The sequence below is a fragment of the Oratosquilla oratoria genome, chromosome 44 (genome assembly GCF_046742065.1).
Source record: "Oratosquilla oratoria isolate Oo_2021 chromosome 44, ASM4674206v1, whole genome shotgun sequence".
NCBI classification, from domain to species: Eukaryota; Metazoa; Arthropoda; class Malacostraca; order Stomatopoda; family Squillidae; genus Oratosquilla; species Oratosquilla oratoria.
This window is the reverse complement of record NC_134820.1, coordinates 10879093-10898941: the sequence shown is the minus strand read 5'-3', so window position 1 is coordinate 10898941 and position 19849 is coordinate 10879093. Positions and strand designations below refer to the sequence as shown.

The 19849-nt window shown below is 41.3% G+C and overlaps 1 protein-coding gene across 8 annotated transcripts in view; it reads right to left on the bottom strand.

The window, feature by feature from the left end:
• The window catches only part of LOC143022390 (intermembrane lipid transfer protein VPS13A-like), a 617111-nt gene that overhangs the window by 52604 nt on the left and 544658 nt on the right, over positions 1 to 19849 (bottom strand). For all 8 annotated transcript variants that reach the window (XR_012966042.1, XM_076180547.1, XM_076180549.1 and 5 more), the window contains one exon: positions 13095 to 13288. Coding sequence is in view for 7 of the 8 variants with exons in the window: in XM_076180547.1 (XP_076036662.1) it covers positions 13095 to 13288 (194 nt within the window). In the remaining variant the exon portion in view is untranslated. The remainder of the gene's footprint in view (positions 1 to 13094; positions 13289 to 19849) is intronic.

The following is a 19849-nucleotide window of genomic DNA, read 5'->3' as shown; positions in this document are numbered from 1 at the left end:
GATGTGCCATTTCCTCAATCTCATGTCGATTACTCTCCAATGGAATTCCTTGCTTTCTGTCTCCGTTTCCTTTGCTTCTTCTCTTAGTGACTTTTCTTTTTCTAATTCCTCAGTATTCATTTCTCTTTTTATCCATATCTTATTGTACTTATCACTCCATGCCAAGTTGCCTACTTTTTCAAATATGTCTTCTACTACCATCTGTGACCTTAATTTTATCTTTAGAGGTCGATTTCTCTCCTTAGAATAGCGACCGATTCTATATGTCTCGTCCAGGTCTTTGCCTGAATTTCATTTAGGATTTCTACTGCTGTCTCTTTTTCTTCTTTTTCTCTCATGTACCTCGCCAATCCCTGTTTTTCTTTTAGTCCATATACCACAATACATTTTTTCCTATCTACTGTATCTCTGACCCAATTAGCTTTTTCATTAATCACTTGGATAATTGTATCTTTTGCATTATCCTGCATTTGCTGTTGGATTATTTCTTTGAAAGCAATTTCCTTATTTTCAATGTTTTCCTTCCACTTAATTTTCTGAATACTTTCCTCACCTAGGTTCTCTTTGATTTTTTTCATCATTTCTTGTATTTTATTGATCACCTCTTTTTTTAAGTTTTTCCTATTGGTATTTGGTGAGGAACAGTGTGGATTTAGGACAGATAGAGGTTGTGTAGATCAGATCTTTGTGGTAAGACAGATATGTGAGAAAGCTATAGGGAAGGGGAAGGATGTTTTTTGGGCTTTTATGGATCTGGAAAAGGCTTATGATAGGGTAGACAGAAAGGCACTGTGGGAGGTTATGCAGATTTATGGGATAGGAGGAAAGCTTTTGGGAGCTGTCAAGAGTTTTTATGAGAGTAGTAGAGCTTGTGTCAGGATTAGAAATGGAGAGAGTGAGTGGTTTGAAGTAAAGGTGGGACTTCGTCAAGGATGCGTTATGTCGCCCTGGCTGTTCAACTTATACATGGATGGGGTGGTGCGAGAGGTGAATGCTACGGTAGTGGGTCAGGGATTGGAGATGGTTAAAGAAAATGGAGAGAAGTGGGAGGTGAGCCAGCTGTTGTTTGCGGACGACACTGCGCTTGTGGCAGGGTCGGAGGAGGAATTGAGGAAGCTGGTGGCAGAGTTTGGGAGAGTATGTGATAGAAGAAAGCTAAAGATAAATGTGGGTAAAAGTAAGGTGATGAGATGTACAGGGGGTGAAAGTGGCAGTAGACTGGAAGTGAACATTAAGGGAGAGCGACTGGAGGAAGTGGATGGTTTTAGATACTTGGGTGCAAGTGTGGCAGGAGAGGGTGGAGTGAAGGTGGAGGTAGAATGTAGATTGAGAGAGGCGAGTAAATGCCTTGGTGGATTAAAGAGTGTAATGAGGAATAGACATTTGGGAATGGATGCGAAGAGGAGACTGTATGAAGGAGTGATTGTGCCAACGGCACTGTATGGGGCAGAAACGTGGAACATAAGAGAAGAAGAGAGAAGGAGTTTGAGTGTGTTTGAGATGAGGTGTCTGAGAAGTATGGTGGGGGTTACTAGGCTGGATAGAGTGAGAAATGAGGAGGTGAGGAGGAGAACAGGGGTGAAAAAGGATTTGGGAGATAGGGTTGATGAAAGAATATTAGGATGGTTTGGACACATGGAAAGAATGAGTGAAGAAAGACTAGTAAAAGAGGTATGGAAGGCAGATGTGGAGGGAGTGAACATGAGGGGACGTCCTAGGATGAGGTGGATGGATGGGGTGAAGGGGGCTTTGGGGAAGAGGGGAATGTCTGTTGAGGAAGGAAGCAGAGGACGGAAGACAGAGGTGAGTGGAGAATGGTTGTATATGGATGATGTTGTGATTGCATGAGGAGGAATGGGCGGGGGTGGGGGGTGGGGGGGGTAGTATGTGTGAGTAAATTTTGACGCAGCCCGAAGGGATTTCTCCCCGTCCTCTCCTTATATGCAAGGGGGGACGGAGAGGGGGGGTCGCCGATTTAATGAAGCGGCCTTGCTGTGGATGTGCTGTGTCTTGCGACACTGCTTCTGACCCAGGGCGGTGGGCAGGGTGCAGGGATGACCCGTCATCCAGGAGGTGCTCAGATGAGAGGGAGGGTGGGAGGGGTGTGGAGTGTATTTAGGGATGAAATGGGTGGGAGTGTTTTTATGCCTTTCCCTTTTTGGCTACCTCCCTTGGAAGGGGGAAAAAGCCTTGGTATATGTATGTATGTATGTATGCTATTGGTATTATAATTAATGCTCTTCTTTTCACTCTTCAGCTCATTTATATTCCTTTCCATTTCTTTAATCTCATTTGTAAGATCCAAGTTGGTTCTTCTTAGATCAGAGATTTTGTGATTCGCTTGTCCTAAGCAGTCCATTAGGCCAATGATATCCTTTCTTAAGTCCATAATTTCATTCTCCCACCGTATCCTATTTTTGCTCATATCCCTCAGTCTCTAATAATCGACTTAAGCTCCTGCTTTCATACTTACTAAATCCTGGAAAATCTTCTTTGTTGTTGTTGCACGTGGTTCGGGAGTGGTTTGTGGTTGGCTTTAGAGTCGTTGTTTTCTTTCATTTTTTGCTAATTGCGTGTTAATACAATTGACTAGCACTGCACAGATATCATTTCGGACACTCATGATCACTCTCCTCCCCTACAATACAAACCAGGTTTCCTTTTTCATTGTAAATCCTCTTCTTCTTGGTCCCGCGACGACGACGATGATGGAGGTGTTTATGGAAACAAAGAAGACAAAAAGACAAGGAGAAAGGAAATTAAAAATAGCTTATACCAATATAGATGGAATAATTTCAGGAATGAATGAATTAAATGATTACCTGGCCTTAGAAAAACCAGACATAATGGGAATAGTGGAAACTAAATTAAAGTGTACTCCACCACCCAACACTGTGGGACAAGGTTTATACAACTGCTGGACAAAGAACAGAAAGGATAAACAGGGTGGTGGAGTATTAATTTTGACTAATAAATATCTAATGTAACAAAAATAACTGAAGGAAAAAATAATGTAGAATCAAAATTATGATACAAGTTGAAAGCAAACATATGAAGAGTAGAAAATTTGTAGTGGTGTATGTGCACCCCAAAACACAGTCCTGGACAGAAATTGATCATTCCAAAATATTAGAAGATACAAAATATGAATTAACTAATATACTGAAGGACAGAGGAAATACAGTAATTATGGGTGACTTTAATTCAAAAGAAATATGTTGGGAGGAAATGACAGTGACGGGTGGAGAGGAACTCTGGGGCAACGTCCTGCTCGACATGACCATCAAATACACAATGACTCAGTGGATAAGTTAAAATCCCAGATATAGAGGTAGTGAAGAACCATCAAGGCTGGATTTAACCCCTTCCATACGGTGCCGCACACATAGGCGTCATGAGGAGCAAGTGGCTTCACGACGCTGCCATATCGGCGTCTTGATTATATTTATTGTAGTCCCCCCTGTGTTTTTACATTCTCTCTAATCTGCTCTTAATCCCATTCTCTGTGGTTTTCAAAATTCACGGGTGAAAGAGAGAACGATTGATAAAAGCCGTGACTATATTTTATGATGCGAGTATTATTACAACACGTACGGCTGGCATTGGCTGCTGCCCGCGAGATTTAAGTTCCGTACCGAAGTGGTTAATACTTATGACAGAGCCTGAAATTGTCAATAAAATTTATTACAAAACTCCAATAGGAAAGAATGACCATGTACTAATAGAATTTGAGTTGAAAGAGCAAATGGATCAAAGCAGAAATAATAAACATAGAATAGGAAGACTAATGTACAACAAAACAAATTTTGAGGAACACAAAAAATTCTTTCACAACGTGAACTGGGAAAAATTCCTAAATGAAGAAACAGGGATGGAAGAGAAATGGTATATACAAAAAGAAATTTAGAATGAGGGAGTAAATAAATACGTACCACAACAAAAAATGGAAAGAACATACATAAAAAGCTGGTACAACAAAAAGTGTAGTGAAGCTAAGGATAAAAGAGACAAAGCTTGGAAGAAATGGAAAAGAGACAAGAAAACAAGCAAATGGCAAATGCACATCAAACTAAGAAATGAGTATGTAAAAATACGAAAAAAAAAAAATAGAAAAATGCAGGGAAGAACCCAAACTATTTTACAGGTATGTAAATGGTAAATTGAAGAACAAACAAGAAATAGAAAATCTGCACCAAGGTAAACATGAGTATACAGAAAAAATGGAAATGGCTGAAATTATGAACCATTTTAAATCAGTATTCACAATAGAAAACTCACCTAACTGTGAGGAAATAGAGAAAGAGAGATCCCCCTCAATGAAAGAAATAATTGTAATACAAAAGGAAATCGGTGACCAAATCAAAACCCTTGACATCAGAAAATCACTTGGTCCAGATGGAATTACAAATTGGATACTGAAAGAATGCATGGAAGAATTAACAGAGAAAATATACAATATAATTAAATTCTCACTTAAAGAAGGAAAAGTGCCACAGGACTGGAAGAAGGCAAATATTGTACCAATTTATAAGGGAGGAAACAAGGAAGACCCATCAAATTACAGACCGGTCTCCCTGACAAGCACAGTAGCAAAAATTTGTGAAAAGGTCAAGAAAAATAGATGGGTTAAACATTTGGAAGAAAAAACTATACTGAATCCAAATCAATTTGGATTCAGCCAAGGAAGATCATGTACAACAAACTTGATCTGCTTCTACTCAAGATTAATAGACATAATACAAGAGAGAGATGGTTGGGCAGACTGTGCTAATAAGGAAGATGGAATCAATAGGTGGCATCAGAGGAAAATTATTGGAATGGATGAAAGACTTCCTGACTGGGAGGAAAATGAGAGTAGTAGAGACAAATTCTCAAATTGGGAAGAAATGATAAGTGGTGTCCCACAGGGATCAGTACTGGCCCCGATCATGTTTGCTATATCCATAAATGACATGGACGAAGGAGTAGAGTGTTATATGAATTTCTTTGCAGACGATGCAAAAATACTAAAGAAAGTAAAAACAGAGGAGGATTGCAACTCATTACAACAAGACTTGGACAAAATCTGGAAATGGACTCAAAAGTGGAAAGTGAAATTCAATATCAAGAAATGTAGTATAATGGAGTTTGGAAAAAGTAAAAACAGAATATCGAGAGATGATAAAATTGGTGATGAAGAGGTCACAAAAAGTAAACTCGGAAAAAGACCTTGGAGTGATGATAAGCAAAGACATGACATCGGATAAGCATATTAATAAAATAGTCAGAGAAACCTATAATTTATTGAGGTCAATAGAAGTGGCATTTGCCTATTTGGACGAGGAAATGGTAGAAAAATTTAACTACCCTAATAAGACCAAAACTCAAGTACGCAGCAACACTATGGACACCTAGTACCAAAAAGAATATAAAGAAGTTAGAATACAAAGAGCAACAACAAAACTGGCACCAACTCTTTCCAAAATGACATATGAACAAAGACGGTCTAAATTAGAATTACCAACTCTGGAACAAAGAAGGAAAAGAGGAAACTTATTAACTATCTATAGAATTATGAAGGGAATGGAAATCTTAGATAAAAATGACTTATAGAAATGGGACAATGGAAAAACAAGAGGACACGAAAAGAAACTAAAAAAAGATAATTACAGAAGAGATCTGAAAAAAAAAAAAAATAGCTTCCCACACAGAGTGATAGATATTTGGAACAAATTAGACAAAGAAACAGTGTGTGCAAACACTATACAAGATTTTAAGAAAAAACTTGATGCTGAGAGATACAAAGATGGGTCACCACAAACATAGCTCCCTTCCCGTATAATACAACTAGGTAAATACCTCATATAGTTTATCTCCCAGGCTGGGGACCAGTTTGGTTGCTGTTCATTGTATTCTCTCAATCTTGGTTATATCCTTCACTCTGAATGATATTTTGATGCAGCCCAAAGGAATTTCTCCCCGTCTTCCTGCATGTTACTGCATGAGAGGATGGAGAGGGGATTTCTAATTTAATGAAGTGGGCTTGCTGTGGATGTGCTCTGTCTTGCTGCACTGCTTCTGGCCCAGGGCAATGGGCGAGATGCAGGGATGACCTGTCATCCAGGAAGAGCCAAGATGAGAGGGAGGGAGGAGTGGTAATCTAGGGTAGAATGGTTGGGAATGGAATTATGCCTTTTGACATTGGCTACCTCTCTTGTAAGGGGGAAAAAGCACTTGGTATATATATATATATGTTCATATATATGTGTATATATATATATATATATATATATATATATATATATATATATATATACTGTATGTATTTACATATACATACATATACCAAGGCTTCTTCCCCCTTACAAGGGAGGTAGCCAAAAAGAAAAAGGCATAAAATCATTCCCACCCATTCCATCCCTAAATACATTCCACTTCCCTTCACCCTCCCTCCCATCTTAGCACCTCCTGGATGACGGGTCATCCCTGCATCTTGTCCACAGCCCTGGGACAGAGGCAGTATCGCAAGTCACAGCACATCCACAGCAAGGCCGCTTCATTAAATCGGTGACCCCCCCCTCTCTGTCCCCCCATGCATAAAAGGAGAAGACGAGGAGAAATCCCTTCGGGCTGCATCAAATTTTGCTCACACATACTACCTCACCCCCCATTCCCCCCACCCATTCCACCTCATGCATCACAACATCATCCATATACAACCATTCTCCATTCACCCCTATCTTCTGTCCTCTCTCGTCCTTCCTCAACAGACATTCCCCTCTTCCCCAAAGCCCCCTTCACCCTATCCATCCATCTCATCCTAGGACGTCCCCTCATGTTCACTCCCTCCACATCTGCCTTCCATACCTCTTTTACTAGTCTTTCTTCACTCATTCTTTCCATGTGTCCAAACCATCCCAGTACTCTTTCATCAACCCTATCTCCCAACTCCCTTTCCACCTGTTCTTCTCCTCACCTTCTCATTTCTCACTCTATCTAGCCTAGTAACCCCCATCATACTTCTCAGACACCTCATCTCAAACACATTCAAACTCCTTCTCTCTTCCTCTCTTATGTTCCATGTTTCTGCTCCATACAGTGCTGTTGGCACAATCACTCCTTCATAGTCTCCTCTTAGCATCGATTCCCAGATGTCTATTCCTCATTACACTTTTTAATCCACCAAGGCATTTACTCGCTTCTCTCAATCTATATTCTACCTCCACCTGCACTCCACCTTTTCCTGCCACATTTGCACCCAAATATTTAAAACTATCCACTTCCTCCAGTCGCTCTCCCTTAATGCTCACTTCCAGTCTGCTGCCACTTTCACCCCTTGTACATCACATCACCTTACTTTTACCCACATTTATCTTCAGCTTTCTTCTTTCACACACTCTCCCAAACTCTGTCACTAACTTCCTCAATCCCTCCTCCGATCCTGCCACAAGCGCAGCGTTGTCCACAAACAACAGCTGGCTCACCTCCCACTTCTCTCCATTTTCTTTAACCATCTCCAATCCCTGACCCACCACCTTTGCATTTACCTCTCACACTACCCCATCCATGTACAAGTTGAACAGCCAGGGCAACATAATGCATCCCTGACAAAGTCCCACCTTTACCTCAAACCACTCACTCTATTTCTAATCCTGACACATGGTCTACTACTCTCGTAAAAACTCTTGACAGCTCCTAGAAGCTTTCCTCCTATCCCGTATATCTGCAAAACTCCCATAGTGCCTTCCTGTCCACCCTGTCGTAAGCTTTTTCCAGATCCATAAAAGCCCAAAAAACATCCTTCCCTTTTCCTATAGCTTTTTCACATATCTGTCTTACCACAAAAATCTGATCTACACAACCTCTACCCGATCTAAATCCACACTGCTCCTCACCAATTACTCCCTCTGTTCCTCTCCTAATCCTCTCAATCAAGATCCTCCCATAAGCCTTCCCAACTACACTTAACAAGCTAATCCCTCTGAAACTACTACACTCACACTTGATCCCTTTTCCCTTGTAAAGTGGAACTATACAGGCACTTCTCCAGTCTTCCAGCACTCTACCCTCTCTCTAGCAAACATTAAATAACCTCACCAGCCAGTCCACCATCACTATACCTCCTTTTTTTAGACATTCTTCATGGCATCCATCCAGACCAGGTGCCTTACCTGCTCTCATCATCTTAACAACTGCCTTCACTTCATCTTTCCTTATTTCTCTTCCATTTTCCTCACTCATCACTCTCATTTTCTTAATATTTCCCACTGCATTTATTTTTCCCTCCATATCCTCCTTCACATTAAGCAACTCCCTAAAATATTCTGCCCATCTTCCCCTTACTGCCTTCTCTTCCATTATCAACTCTCCATCTGCACCTTTTACCTTTTCTTCTCTACTTGATTTGCCTCCTCTTCCTCTCTAAATTTCTTTCCAAAACATCTTTTTATTACTTTCAAATTTTTCTGTCATACTCTTTCCCCATTTCACATCTGCTCTCCTCTTTGCCTCCTTTACCTTGTGCTTTACTTCTCTTTTCTTTTCTTTGTACCTCTCATATGACTCCCTCGTCCTATTTTGTAACCAATCTGTGAAAGCTCGCTTCTCTTCTACAACCTTCTTTGTTTCCTCATCCCATCATTCACTACCCTTCCTTCTGTTTCCTCCTGTCCTTTTTGTTCCACACACCATCTTTGCACATTTTATGACTCCCCCCTTCAACCATCCCCATTCCTCCTCCACTCCTAGTTCTACTCTATCCTTCACTCCCTGCCACTCCTCTCTCAGCTTCTTCTTGTACTCCTTCTCCTTTTCCTTTTCATGTAAAGAGTTCACTCTAGGCATCTACCTTTTGTCCTCTTCCTCTTTCTCCATCTATCCTCCATTTTCAATTTACCTTCCACCAAAAAATGATCTGATATTCCCCCACCCTCTCCCCTTAGCACATGTACATCCTTAACTCTTCCTATTGTACTCCTATCTACCACTACATAGTCCATTAATGCTCTATCTACCACCCTTCCACCACCCTCTCCCATGTGTACTTATGCTTGACTTTCTTCCAAAACACTGTATTTGCTATCATCAACTCTCTTTCTAGACACATCTCCACCATCAACTCTCCACTACGATTCTTTCCTGGAACTCCACATTTCCCAACCACTCTGTCAATTGGTTCATTTCCTACCCTAGCATTAAGGTCTCCCAGTACTATTACATTGACATTTCTCCCTAATCCCTCTATGCACTCATTTAAATCTATCCAAAAAGCCTCCCATTCTTCTACACTCTTCTCATTACTGGGCCCATATGCACATACAAAAACCCACATCTCCTTTCCCAGTTTAACCTTCATCCACATTATCCTTGAGGAAACCTCCTTCCACTCCACTACACATTTACCTATTTCTTCACTTACTAGTATAGCCACCCCTTCTAACCTCCCACTTACACTCCCAAACTTACACTCGCCTTTCACTCTCAACTTAGTTTCACTCAAAGCCAACACATCCATCTTTCTTCTCACAAACATACTACCTATCTCTTCCCTTTTACTCTCATCTGTACCACATCCACGCACAATAAAAGACCCAAACCTTAGGGTGCTGGTCAGAAAACTCCTAGACCCTCTTATGCCTTTACTTTTTTTAGGAATGTCCCCTGTGGGGTTACAGAGAGAAGGATGCCTAGTCCCAATCCCTGTCCCTTTTTTCTCGCCTCTTAGGATCCAAGTGAAAATACTTGGTGGTAGTATTCTTTTGCCCCCACCACAGGGTAGGTAGGCAAAAAAGGAAATGAATATTCAGAGAAATTGTACAGGACAGTAACAAGGGGTTGGGGGGACAGCATAACAGAGGGACAGTTGTAGTATAAAAGTGTCATCATTTCTCTATGAACAGAGTTTTCCTCTATCACAGACAAAATGATGTGTGGCTCTGTTCTGTAGGGGCACCCCATACAGACCCTAAAGCAGTGGTTCCCAAACTTTTTTTGGCTGCGACCCAAATCCAGATCTGGTGAAGATGTGGCGACCCAAGCATCAAAAAGCAATTTCGAAAGTCTTTTTTTATTGAAAACACAAGTGTAGGGAAGCTTTTGATTGAAATGATTTTTTTTCTGACAAGGTCCCTTTCTTGAGCACTTCGTGACCCATAGTTTGGGAATCGCTGCCCTAAAGTATCAACTGCATGCTACATTTGCCACACTAACATGCAGCCAGTAGCCCAGATGGGGTATATATATATATATATATATATAGCAAGTGCTTTTTCCCCTTTACCAGGGAGGTAGCCAAAATCAAAAGCCATACCCCCACCCATTTTATCCACACCCATTCCACTTCCATCCACCACCCTTTCTTTCCTCTCATCATAGCTTCTCATGGATGATGGGTCATCCTTGTATCCTGCTCACTGCCCTGGGTCAGATGCAATGCAGCAAGACACAGCACATCCACAGCAAGGCTGCTTCACTTAATTGCCAACTCCAACTCCCTTCCATCTCATCTTGCAGAAAAATAGCAGACAGGGAGAAATCCCTTTGGGCTGCATCAAATATCATTCACACATAACCACTCCCTAACCCATCCATCCCTATCACAATACCTCTTTTGTATCACAGTATCATCTATACACAATTATTTCTCCACTCACCCCTATCTCCTGCCTACTCCCTTCCTTGCTGAACATACATCCCACTCCTGCTCAACACCCCTTTCACTCCCATCCATCCATCTCATCCTCAGTCATGCTCACTCCATCCACCTCTGCCTTCCACACCTCTTTTACTAATCTCTCTTCACTCATTCTTTCCATATGTCCAAACCATCCCAAAACCCTTTCATCAGTCCTATCTGCCATTGCCTTTCCCACACCCAGTCTCTTCCTCCCCTCCTCATTTTTCACTCTATCCAACCTTGTAACCCCTACCATCCTTCTCAGACATTTTATCTGAAACACATTTAAACTTTTCTTCTCTGCCTCTCTTCTCTTCTCTAGGTCTACAATTTACCTCCACCTCCACTCCTCCCTTTCCTGCCACATGCAACCCCAAATAGCTAAAGCTATCTACTTCCTCCAGCCTTTCTCTCTTAAGACTTACTTCCAAATTGCTGCCATCCTCTCTCCTTGTATATCTTATCACCTTATTTTTATCCTCATTTACCTTCAACTTTCTCCTATCGTATACTTTCCTAAACTCTGTCACCAACTCCCTTTATCCCTCATCCGACCCTGCCACAAGTGCAGTGTTGTCAGTGAACAACAACTGGTTCACCTTCCACTTTTCTCCATTTTCTTTATTTATCTCCAATCCCCTGCCCATTACCCTTGCATTTACCTCCTGCAACACCCCATCCATGTATACATTGAACAGCCAAGGTGACGTAACACATATCTGAAGCAATTCCACCTTTACTTCAAACCACTTGCTCTCTCCATTTCCCATTTTAACACAGGCACTACTACTCTTGTAAAAACTCGACTGCTCTTAATAGGTTTTCCCCTGATCCCATATATCTGCAAAACCTCCCACAGTGCCTTCCTGTTTAACCTGTCATAAGCCCCAAATGCTTAAAGGCCCGAAAAAGCATCCTTTAGCTAAAGCTTTCTCACATATCTGTCTTACCGCAAAAATCTGATCTATGCAATCTCTACCTTTCCTAAACCCACAATGGTTCCTCACCAATTACTCCCTCTTTTCCTCTCCTAATCTTCTCAATTAAAACCCTCCCATAAGCCTTCCCAACTACACTAAACAAAATGATCCCTCTGAAAATATTACACTCACATTTGTCCCCTTTCCCCTTGTAAAGCGAAACTATAGAGGCACTCCTTCAGCAATCTACCCTCCCTTAGATACACATCAAACAACCTCAGTAGCCAGTCCGCTATTACTGTACCTCCTTTTTTCAGACACTCTGTATGACACCCATCTAATCCAGGTGACTTATCTGCTCTCATCATTTTAAAAAAATACTTGCACCTCATCTTTCCTTATTTCTCATCCATTTTCTTTTCTCATCACTGTCATTTTCTTGATGCCTCCCACTGCAACCACCACTCCCTCCCTATCCTCTTCTACATTTAGCAGCTCCCTAAAATACTCTGCCCATCTTTAGTTTCCCACCTCCTCTTCCAATATCATCTCTCCATCTGCACCTTTTATCTTTTTTCTCTAACTTGATTCACCTCCCCTTCCTCTCTCAATTGCCTTCTATAATTTTTTTTATTACTTTTAAAAATTTCTGTCATACTCCTCCCCCATTTTAAGCCTGACCTTTTTGCTTTCTTTATCTTATGTTTTGCTTCTCTTCTTTTTTTTTTTCTTTGTAACTCTTATATGTTTCTCTCATACTACTTTGTAACCAGCCTATGAATTCTCACTCCTCTTCTACAACCTTTTTCACTTCATCATCCCACCACTTCTTTCTATTCCCTCCCATCCTTCTTATTCCACACTAGTTTTGCACACCTTGTTACTCACTCCTTGAAACACACCCATTCCTCTTCCACTCCTACCTCTACTCTAACCTTCACCACCTCCCACACTTTTCTCAGCTTCTCCTTGCACTCTTGCTCCTTTTCTTTCTCATTTGGACAGTTTACTCTATGCACCTAATTACCCTCTGTCCTTTTCCTCTTTCTCCATCTGTCCTCCACTCTCAACTTACCTTCTACCAAAAAATTATCTGATATTCCACCATTAAGAACATGGACATCTAAAACTCTTCCTACCCTTCTCCTGGATATCACTACATATTCCAATATAGCCTTATCAACCACCCTTCCTTCCACCACACTCTACCATGTGTACTTATGCTTAACTTTTTTTCCTCAACAGTATGCTAGCTATCATGAACTCTCTAAACACACCTCAACTACAATTTTTACCTGCCACTTCACACTTCCCAACTACATTTCTCCCAAAACTTTCAATGCACTTATTTGAATCTATCCAAAAAGCCTCCCTTTTCTGTACACTTTTCTCACTACCAGGCCCATATGCACTTACAAAGACCCACATTAAATTACACATAAGACAAAATGGACAATAATAGTCCAGATTTTTGTGTTTTTACTGTATATGACCCCTAAATCATAAGAACTTTCACTTACTTGTCTGTAATAAGCACCACATCGGGTCGGTCTGAGGAGTCAAGAGGAGCATGTGCAACATAAATATCTGTTTGAACATATCTACGATGATTGAATGAAAGGAGTATGGTTACCCCTTTGGCTTCATCAGATTTGTATGGTTGCAAGGGGAAGAAGTGTGATGTGTGTCTTGGGACTCTAGCTCTGCACACCACCTGTGGTAAAACAACATGTTGCATTAATACTTATAAGGTCAGGAGCATACATTAAAAGGTTTGGAATTGAACTGGGATCATTGTGGTCATGAAGTGGAAGCAAAACATAACACCATCTGAATCATCAAGATTATTCAAAGAAAAATGAACACTGAACCCAAGACATATCTATACATAAAATATTTGTAATAGGTACATGCAGGAACCCTTAGTATCATGGTTCAGTAGTCTCTATTATATAAAAACTGAAACTGCCTTTATCTCTTATAAAAATAATTTCTGCCTTTACAAAAACCTTCATGAGGTGAATGAAAGTTCAATGTCATTGTTTTCCATGGGATTTTCATGGAAGTTATTACAGTACAGTAAACCTTCCCTAAATGATCCCTGAATGAAATGACTAACTGGTTGAACTGGCTTCTTCAGGTTAACATATTATTTACTTGGTTAAACCAAATGAGGAAATGGTTTGTGGTCAGTCATGTGGTGATAAGCACACTTCTCTACCACCACTCAGTCTCTATAAGCTGTGCCAGTCAGTCATACTCTGCATTTGTCTTACATCATTAATTACTGTATTTCTGTGATTTTCTGCCTTAACTTTGACATGGCCTCCAAGGATAATGCTAGTTTTCCTCCCTCATCTTTTGCTGGAGTAACAATGATGTTAAGCATAGGAGAGAAGCTTAGTGATAGAGGAACATAAGAAAGGAGTAAACCATGTAACCCTAAGACAGAAGTATAATCTCAAGAAATCTACCCTTCATATTCTGAAGAGTCAGGAGAAATTATGGAAAACTACCAGTAAGATTGAGGGAACAAATAAAGGTTGGGAAATATTTCATGCCAGAAAAGTACATCACTAGGGCTTGGATGATGCCATGAGTGGTACATGTAGGAACATGCAAAGGGGGTGCCAGTACATGGTATAGATATCCAACAAACTAGTTCATCTTGCCATCCACTTTGGAATAGAAAATATGTTTGGTGCAGTGAAGGTTGGCTATAGAGGTCTAAGAAGAGACAGGCTGTGGGTCATTACATGAGTGACCAGAGGCAATGGATTGATTTATTGAAGAAGAGACATGGCATTGTTGATCAAATTGTTTCTGGGGAAGCACTGAATACTGATACCAAACTAAAGACATGTATTACATGGTGGTAGCCTTCAGTGCAACCACAACACTGGGAGATCACTCAGCCTCCTGGACTCCTGTCTCCGGGCTCTGCATGGATGCCACACACAACACACACATGGGTTACTGACCCATAATGGGGTTGGATGGCAACTTACTTAAAGAGTTCATCTTACCCCCCCCCTTTTTTTGTGTGTGTGTGTATTTTTTCTCCATCTGGGTATCCAACATGCCCTTCACTCTGGTGGGTGGCCAGTGGAGGAGCTGGTTTAATTGCTGTCAATCCGACAATGCAACAGGTTACCTAGTTGTATCTTAAGGGAAGGGACGCTATGCTCATGGTGTCCTGCCTTTGTATGTAACAGTGTCTAGTTTGCTCTTAAATTTGTGTATGGTTTTTGGACACACTATTGTTTCATCCAGTTTATTCCAAGTGTCCACCACTCTGTGTGGAAAACTGTTCTTCTTCAGATCTCTTCTATAACTATCTTTTTTGAGTTCCTTTCCATGCCCTCTTGTGTTTCTCTTATCCCAATTTAACAAGTCCTCTCTATGGAGTATTTCCGTGCTCTTCATGATTCTATAGATGGTCAGTAGGTTACCTCTCTCTCTTCTTTGCTCCAAAGTCAGTAACTCCAATTTAGCCAGTCTCTCTTCATATGATAAGTTTGAAAGTGCTGGAGTCATTTTTGTGGTTGCTCTCTGGATTCTTTAAATTTTCTTTATATTCTTTTTAGTACTGGGTGACCATAATGTCACTGCATATTCCAGTCTAGGCCTTATTAGTGTGGCTAATATTTTATTAATGATTTCTTTGTCCAAATAGGTAAATGCCACTTTCACTGATCTTAGCAAGTTATATGATTTTCTAACAATTTTTTTCATTTGAGGACAAGTCTTTTGAGATATTTACCCCCAGATTTTTTACAGATCCCACTTTCTTTACCTTCTTAGTTCCAATTTTACATTTTCCTGATATTCTATTTTTACTTTTTCCAAACTCCATTATGCGACACTTCTTAATGTTGAAGTTCACTTCCCATTTCTGACTCCATTTCCAAACCTTGTTCAGGTCTCCCTGTAGTGATTTGCAATCCCTTTCGGTTTTTACTTTCCTCAACAATTTAGCATTGTCTGCAAAGAAGCTCATGTAACATTCCACATAATCATCCATGTCATTCTCATAAATAGCAAACATTATTGGAGCCAATACATATCTTTGCAGAACTCCACTAATCACCTCCTTCCAACCTGAATATTTTTCTCTGAGTACTATTCTCATACCCTGTCTGGGGTATTGGCTGCATGTTGTTATGGCAAAGTAGCATGCCTGGAGTTGATACTTTAGATGCATATACATATCTTTGCAGAACTCCACTAATCACCTCCTTCCAACCTGAATATTTTTCTCTGAGTACTATTCTCATACCCTGTCTGGGGTATTGGCTGCATGTTGTTATGGCAAAGTAGCATGCCTGGAGTTGATACTTTAGGGTCTATATGGGGCACACCTACGGACCAGAGCCACACATCATTTTGTCTGTGATAAAGGAGGACTCTGCTCACATAGAAATGATGAAACTTTTATTATACTGCTACTGTTCCTCCATTATGCTGTCCCCCAACCCCTTGTTGCTGTACTTACAATTTCTCTGAATTTCATTTCCTTGTTTCACCTACCCTGCGGTGGGGGGAAAAGAATACTGCCACCAAGTATTTCCACTTGGATCGTAAGAGGTAAGAAAAACGGGATGGGGATTGGCACCAGGCATCCTTCTCCCTGTAGTCCCACAGGGGACATTCCTAAAAAAGTAAAGGCATAAGAGGGTCTAGGAGTTTTCCAACCAGCACCCTAAGGTTTGGGTCTTTTAATGTGCATGGATGTGGTACAGATGAGAGTAAAAGGGAAGAGATAGGTAGTATGTTTGTGAGAAGGAAGATGGATGTGTTGGCTTCGAGTGAATCTAAGTTGAGAGGGAAGGGCGAGTGTAAGTTTGGAGGTGTTCAGGAGTGAAGAGAGGGAGAGGGAGAGAAAGGGTGGCTATAATAGTAAGTGAAGAAATAGGTAAATGTGTAGTGGAGTGGAAGGAGGTTTCCTCAAGGATAATGTGGATGAAGGTGAAACTGGGAAAGGAGATGTGGGTTTTTGTAAGTGCATATGGGCCTGGTAGTGAGAAGAGTGTAGAAGAAAGGGAGGCTTTTTGGATAGATTTAAATGAGTGCATAGAGGGATTAGGGAGAATGTCAATGTATTGAGTGACCTTAATGCTAGGGTAGGAAAGGAACCAAATGACGGAGTGGTTGGGAAATGCAGAGTTCCAGGAAAGAATCGTAGTGGAGAGTTGATGGTGGAGATGTGTCTAGAAAGAGAGTTGATGACAGCAAATACAGTGTTTCAGAAGAGAGTCAAGCATAAGTATACATGGGAGAGGGTGGTGGATGGAAGGGTGGTAGATAGAGCATTAATGGACTATGTAGTGGTAGATAGGAGTATAATAGGAAGAGTTAAGGATGTACATGTGCTAAGGGGAGAGGGTGGGGGAATATCAGATCATTTTTTGGTGGAAGGTAAATTGAAAATGGAGGATAGATGGAGAAGGAGGAAAAGGACAAAATGTAGGGAGGTGCCTAGTATGAACTCTTTACATGAAAAGGAAAAGGAGAAGGTGTACAAGAAGCTGAGAGAGGAGTGGGAGTGAAGGATAGAGTAGGGCTAGGAGTGGAGGAGGAATGGGGATGGTTCTAGGAGGGAGTCACAAAGTGTGCAAAGATGGTGTGTGGAACAAGAAGGACGGGAGGAAATAGAAGGAGGGGTAGTGAATGGTGGGATGAGGAAACAAAGAAGGTTGTAGAAGAGAAGCGAGCTTTCACAGATTGGTTACAAAATAGGACGAGGGAGTCATATGAGAGGTACAAAGAAAAGAAAAGAGAAGTAAAGCACAAGGTAAAGGAGGCAAAGAGGAGAGCAGATGTGAAATGGGGTAAGAGTATGACAGAAAAATTTGAAAGTAATAAAAAGATGTTTTGGAAAGAAATTTAGAGAGGAAGAGGAGGCAAATCAAGTAGAGAAGAAAAGGTAAAAGGTATAGATGGAGAGATGATAATGGAAGAGAAGGCAGGAGGGGGAAGATGGGCAGAGTATTTTAGGGAGTTGCTAAATGTAAAGGAGGATAGGGAGGGAGAGATAGTTGCAGTGGGAAAGGCTTAGAAAATGAGAGTGACGAGTGAGGAAAATGGAAGAGAAATAAGGAAAGATGAAGTGAAGGCAGTTGTTAAGATGATAAGAGCAGGTAAGGCACCTGGTCTGGATGGATGCCATGAAGAATGTCTAAAAAAAAAAGGAGGTACAGTGATGGTGGACTGGCTGGTGAGGTTATTTAATGTGTGCTGGAGAGAGGGTAGAGTGCTGGAGGACTGGAGGAATCCCTGTATAGTTCCACTTTACAAGGGAAAAGGGGACAAGTGTGAGTGTAGTAGTTTCAGAGGGATTAGCTTGTTAAGTGTAGTTGGGAAGGCTTATGGGAGGATCTTGATTGAGAGGATTAGGAGAGGAACAGCAGGAGTGATTGGCAAGGAGCAGTGTGGATTTAGGACGGGTAGAGGTTGTGCAGATCAGATTTTTGTGGTAAGACAGATATGTGAGAAAGCTAAAGGAAAGGGTAAGGAAGTTTTTTGGGCTTTTATGGATCTGGAAAAGGCTTATGACAGGGTAGACAGGAAGGCACTTTGGGAGGTTTTGCAGATATAAGGGATAGGAGGAAAGCTTCTAGGAGCTGTCAAGAGTTTTTACGAGTGAAGTAGAGTATGTGTAAGGATTAGAAATGGAGAGAGTGAGTGGTTTGAGGTAAAGGTGGGACTTTATCAGAGATGTGTTATGTCGCCCTGGCTGTTCAATTTATACATAGATGGGGTGGTGCAAGAGGTAAATGCAAGGGTGGTAGGTCAGGGATTGGAGATGGTTAAAGAAAATGGATAAAAATGGGAGGTGAGCCAGCTGTTGTTTGCAGATGACACTGCACTTGTAGCAGGATCAGAGGAGATTGAGGAAGTTGGTGACAGAGTTTGGAAGAGTGTGTGAAAGGAGAAAGATAAAGATAAATGTGGGTAAAAGTAAGGTGATGAGATGTACAAGGGGTGAAAGTGGCAGCAGATTGGAAGTGAGTATTAAGGGAGAGCGACTGGAGGTAGTGGATAGTTTTAGATACTTGGGTGCAAATGTGGCAGGAAAGGGTGGAGTGGAGGTGGAGGTAGAATGTAGATTGAGAGAAGCGAGTAAATGCCTTGGTGGTTTAAAAAGTGCAACGAGGGATAGACATTTGGGAATGGATGCTAAGAGGAGATTGTATGAAGGAGTGATTGTGCCAACAGCACTCTATGGGGCAGAAACATGGAGCATAAGAGAGGAAGAGAGAAGGAGCATGAATGTGTTTGAGATGAAGTGTCTGAGAAGTATGAAAGGGGTTACTAGGCTGGATAGCATGAGGAATGAGGAGGTGAGGAGGAGAACAGGGGTGGTAAGGGAGTTGGGAGATAGGGTCGATGAAAGAGTATTGGGATGAAGAAAGACTAGTAAAAGAGGTATGGAAGGCAGATGTGGAGGGAGTGAGCATGAGGGGGCGACCTAGGATGAGATGGATGGATGGGGTGAAAGGGGCTTTGGGGAAGAGGGGAATGTCTGTTGAGGAAGGATGGGAGAGGACAGAAGACAGGAGTGAATGGAGAATGGTTGTATATGGATGATGTTGTGATGCATGAGGTGGAATGGGTGGTGGGATGGGGGGTGAGGTAGTATGTATGAGAAAAATTTGATGCAGCCCGAAGGGATTTCTCCCCGTCTTCTCCTTTTATGCATGGGGAGACGGAGAGGGGGGGTTGCCGATTTAATGAAGCGGCCTTGCTGTGGATGTGCTGTGTCTTGTGACATTGCCTCTGACCCAGGGCAGTGGACAAGATGCAGGGATGACCCATCATCCAGGAGGTGCTAAGATAAGAGGGTGTAGGGTAGAGGGAAGTGGAGTATATTAGGGATGGAGTGGGTGGGAATGGTTTTTATGCCTTTTTCTTTTTGGCTACCTCCCTTGTAAGGGGGAAAAAGCCTTTAGTGTATGTATGTACTACTCTCATATTTCTACCATGCAGGAAGTCCTCCATCCAGTTGAGTAGGTTGCCTTGTATCCCTATGTTTTCCAATTTCTTTAATAATTTTTTGTGTGGTACCTTGTCAAAGGTTTTTTGTAAGTCCAAGAGAGCATAATCAGCCCATCCATCCCTTTCTTGTATTATATCTATTAGTCTTAAGTAAAAACAGATTAAATTTGTGGTACATGATCTTCCCTGTCTGAACCCAAATTGTCTTGGGTTTATTATATTATTTTCTTCCAGGTGTTTTACCCATCTATTTTTGATTATTTTCTCACAAATTTTG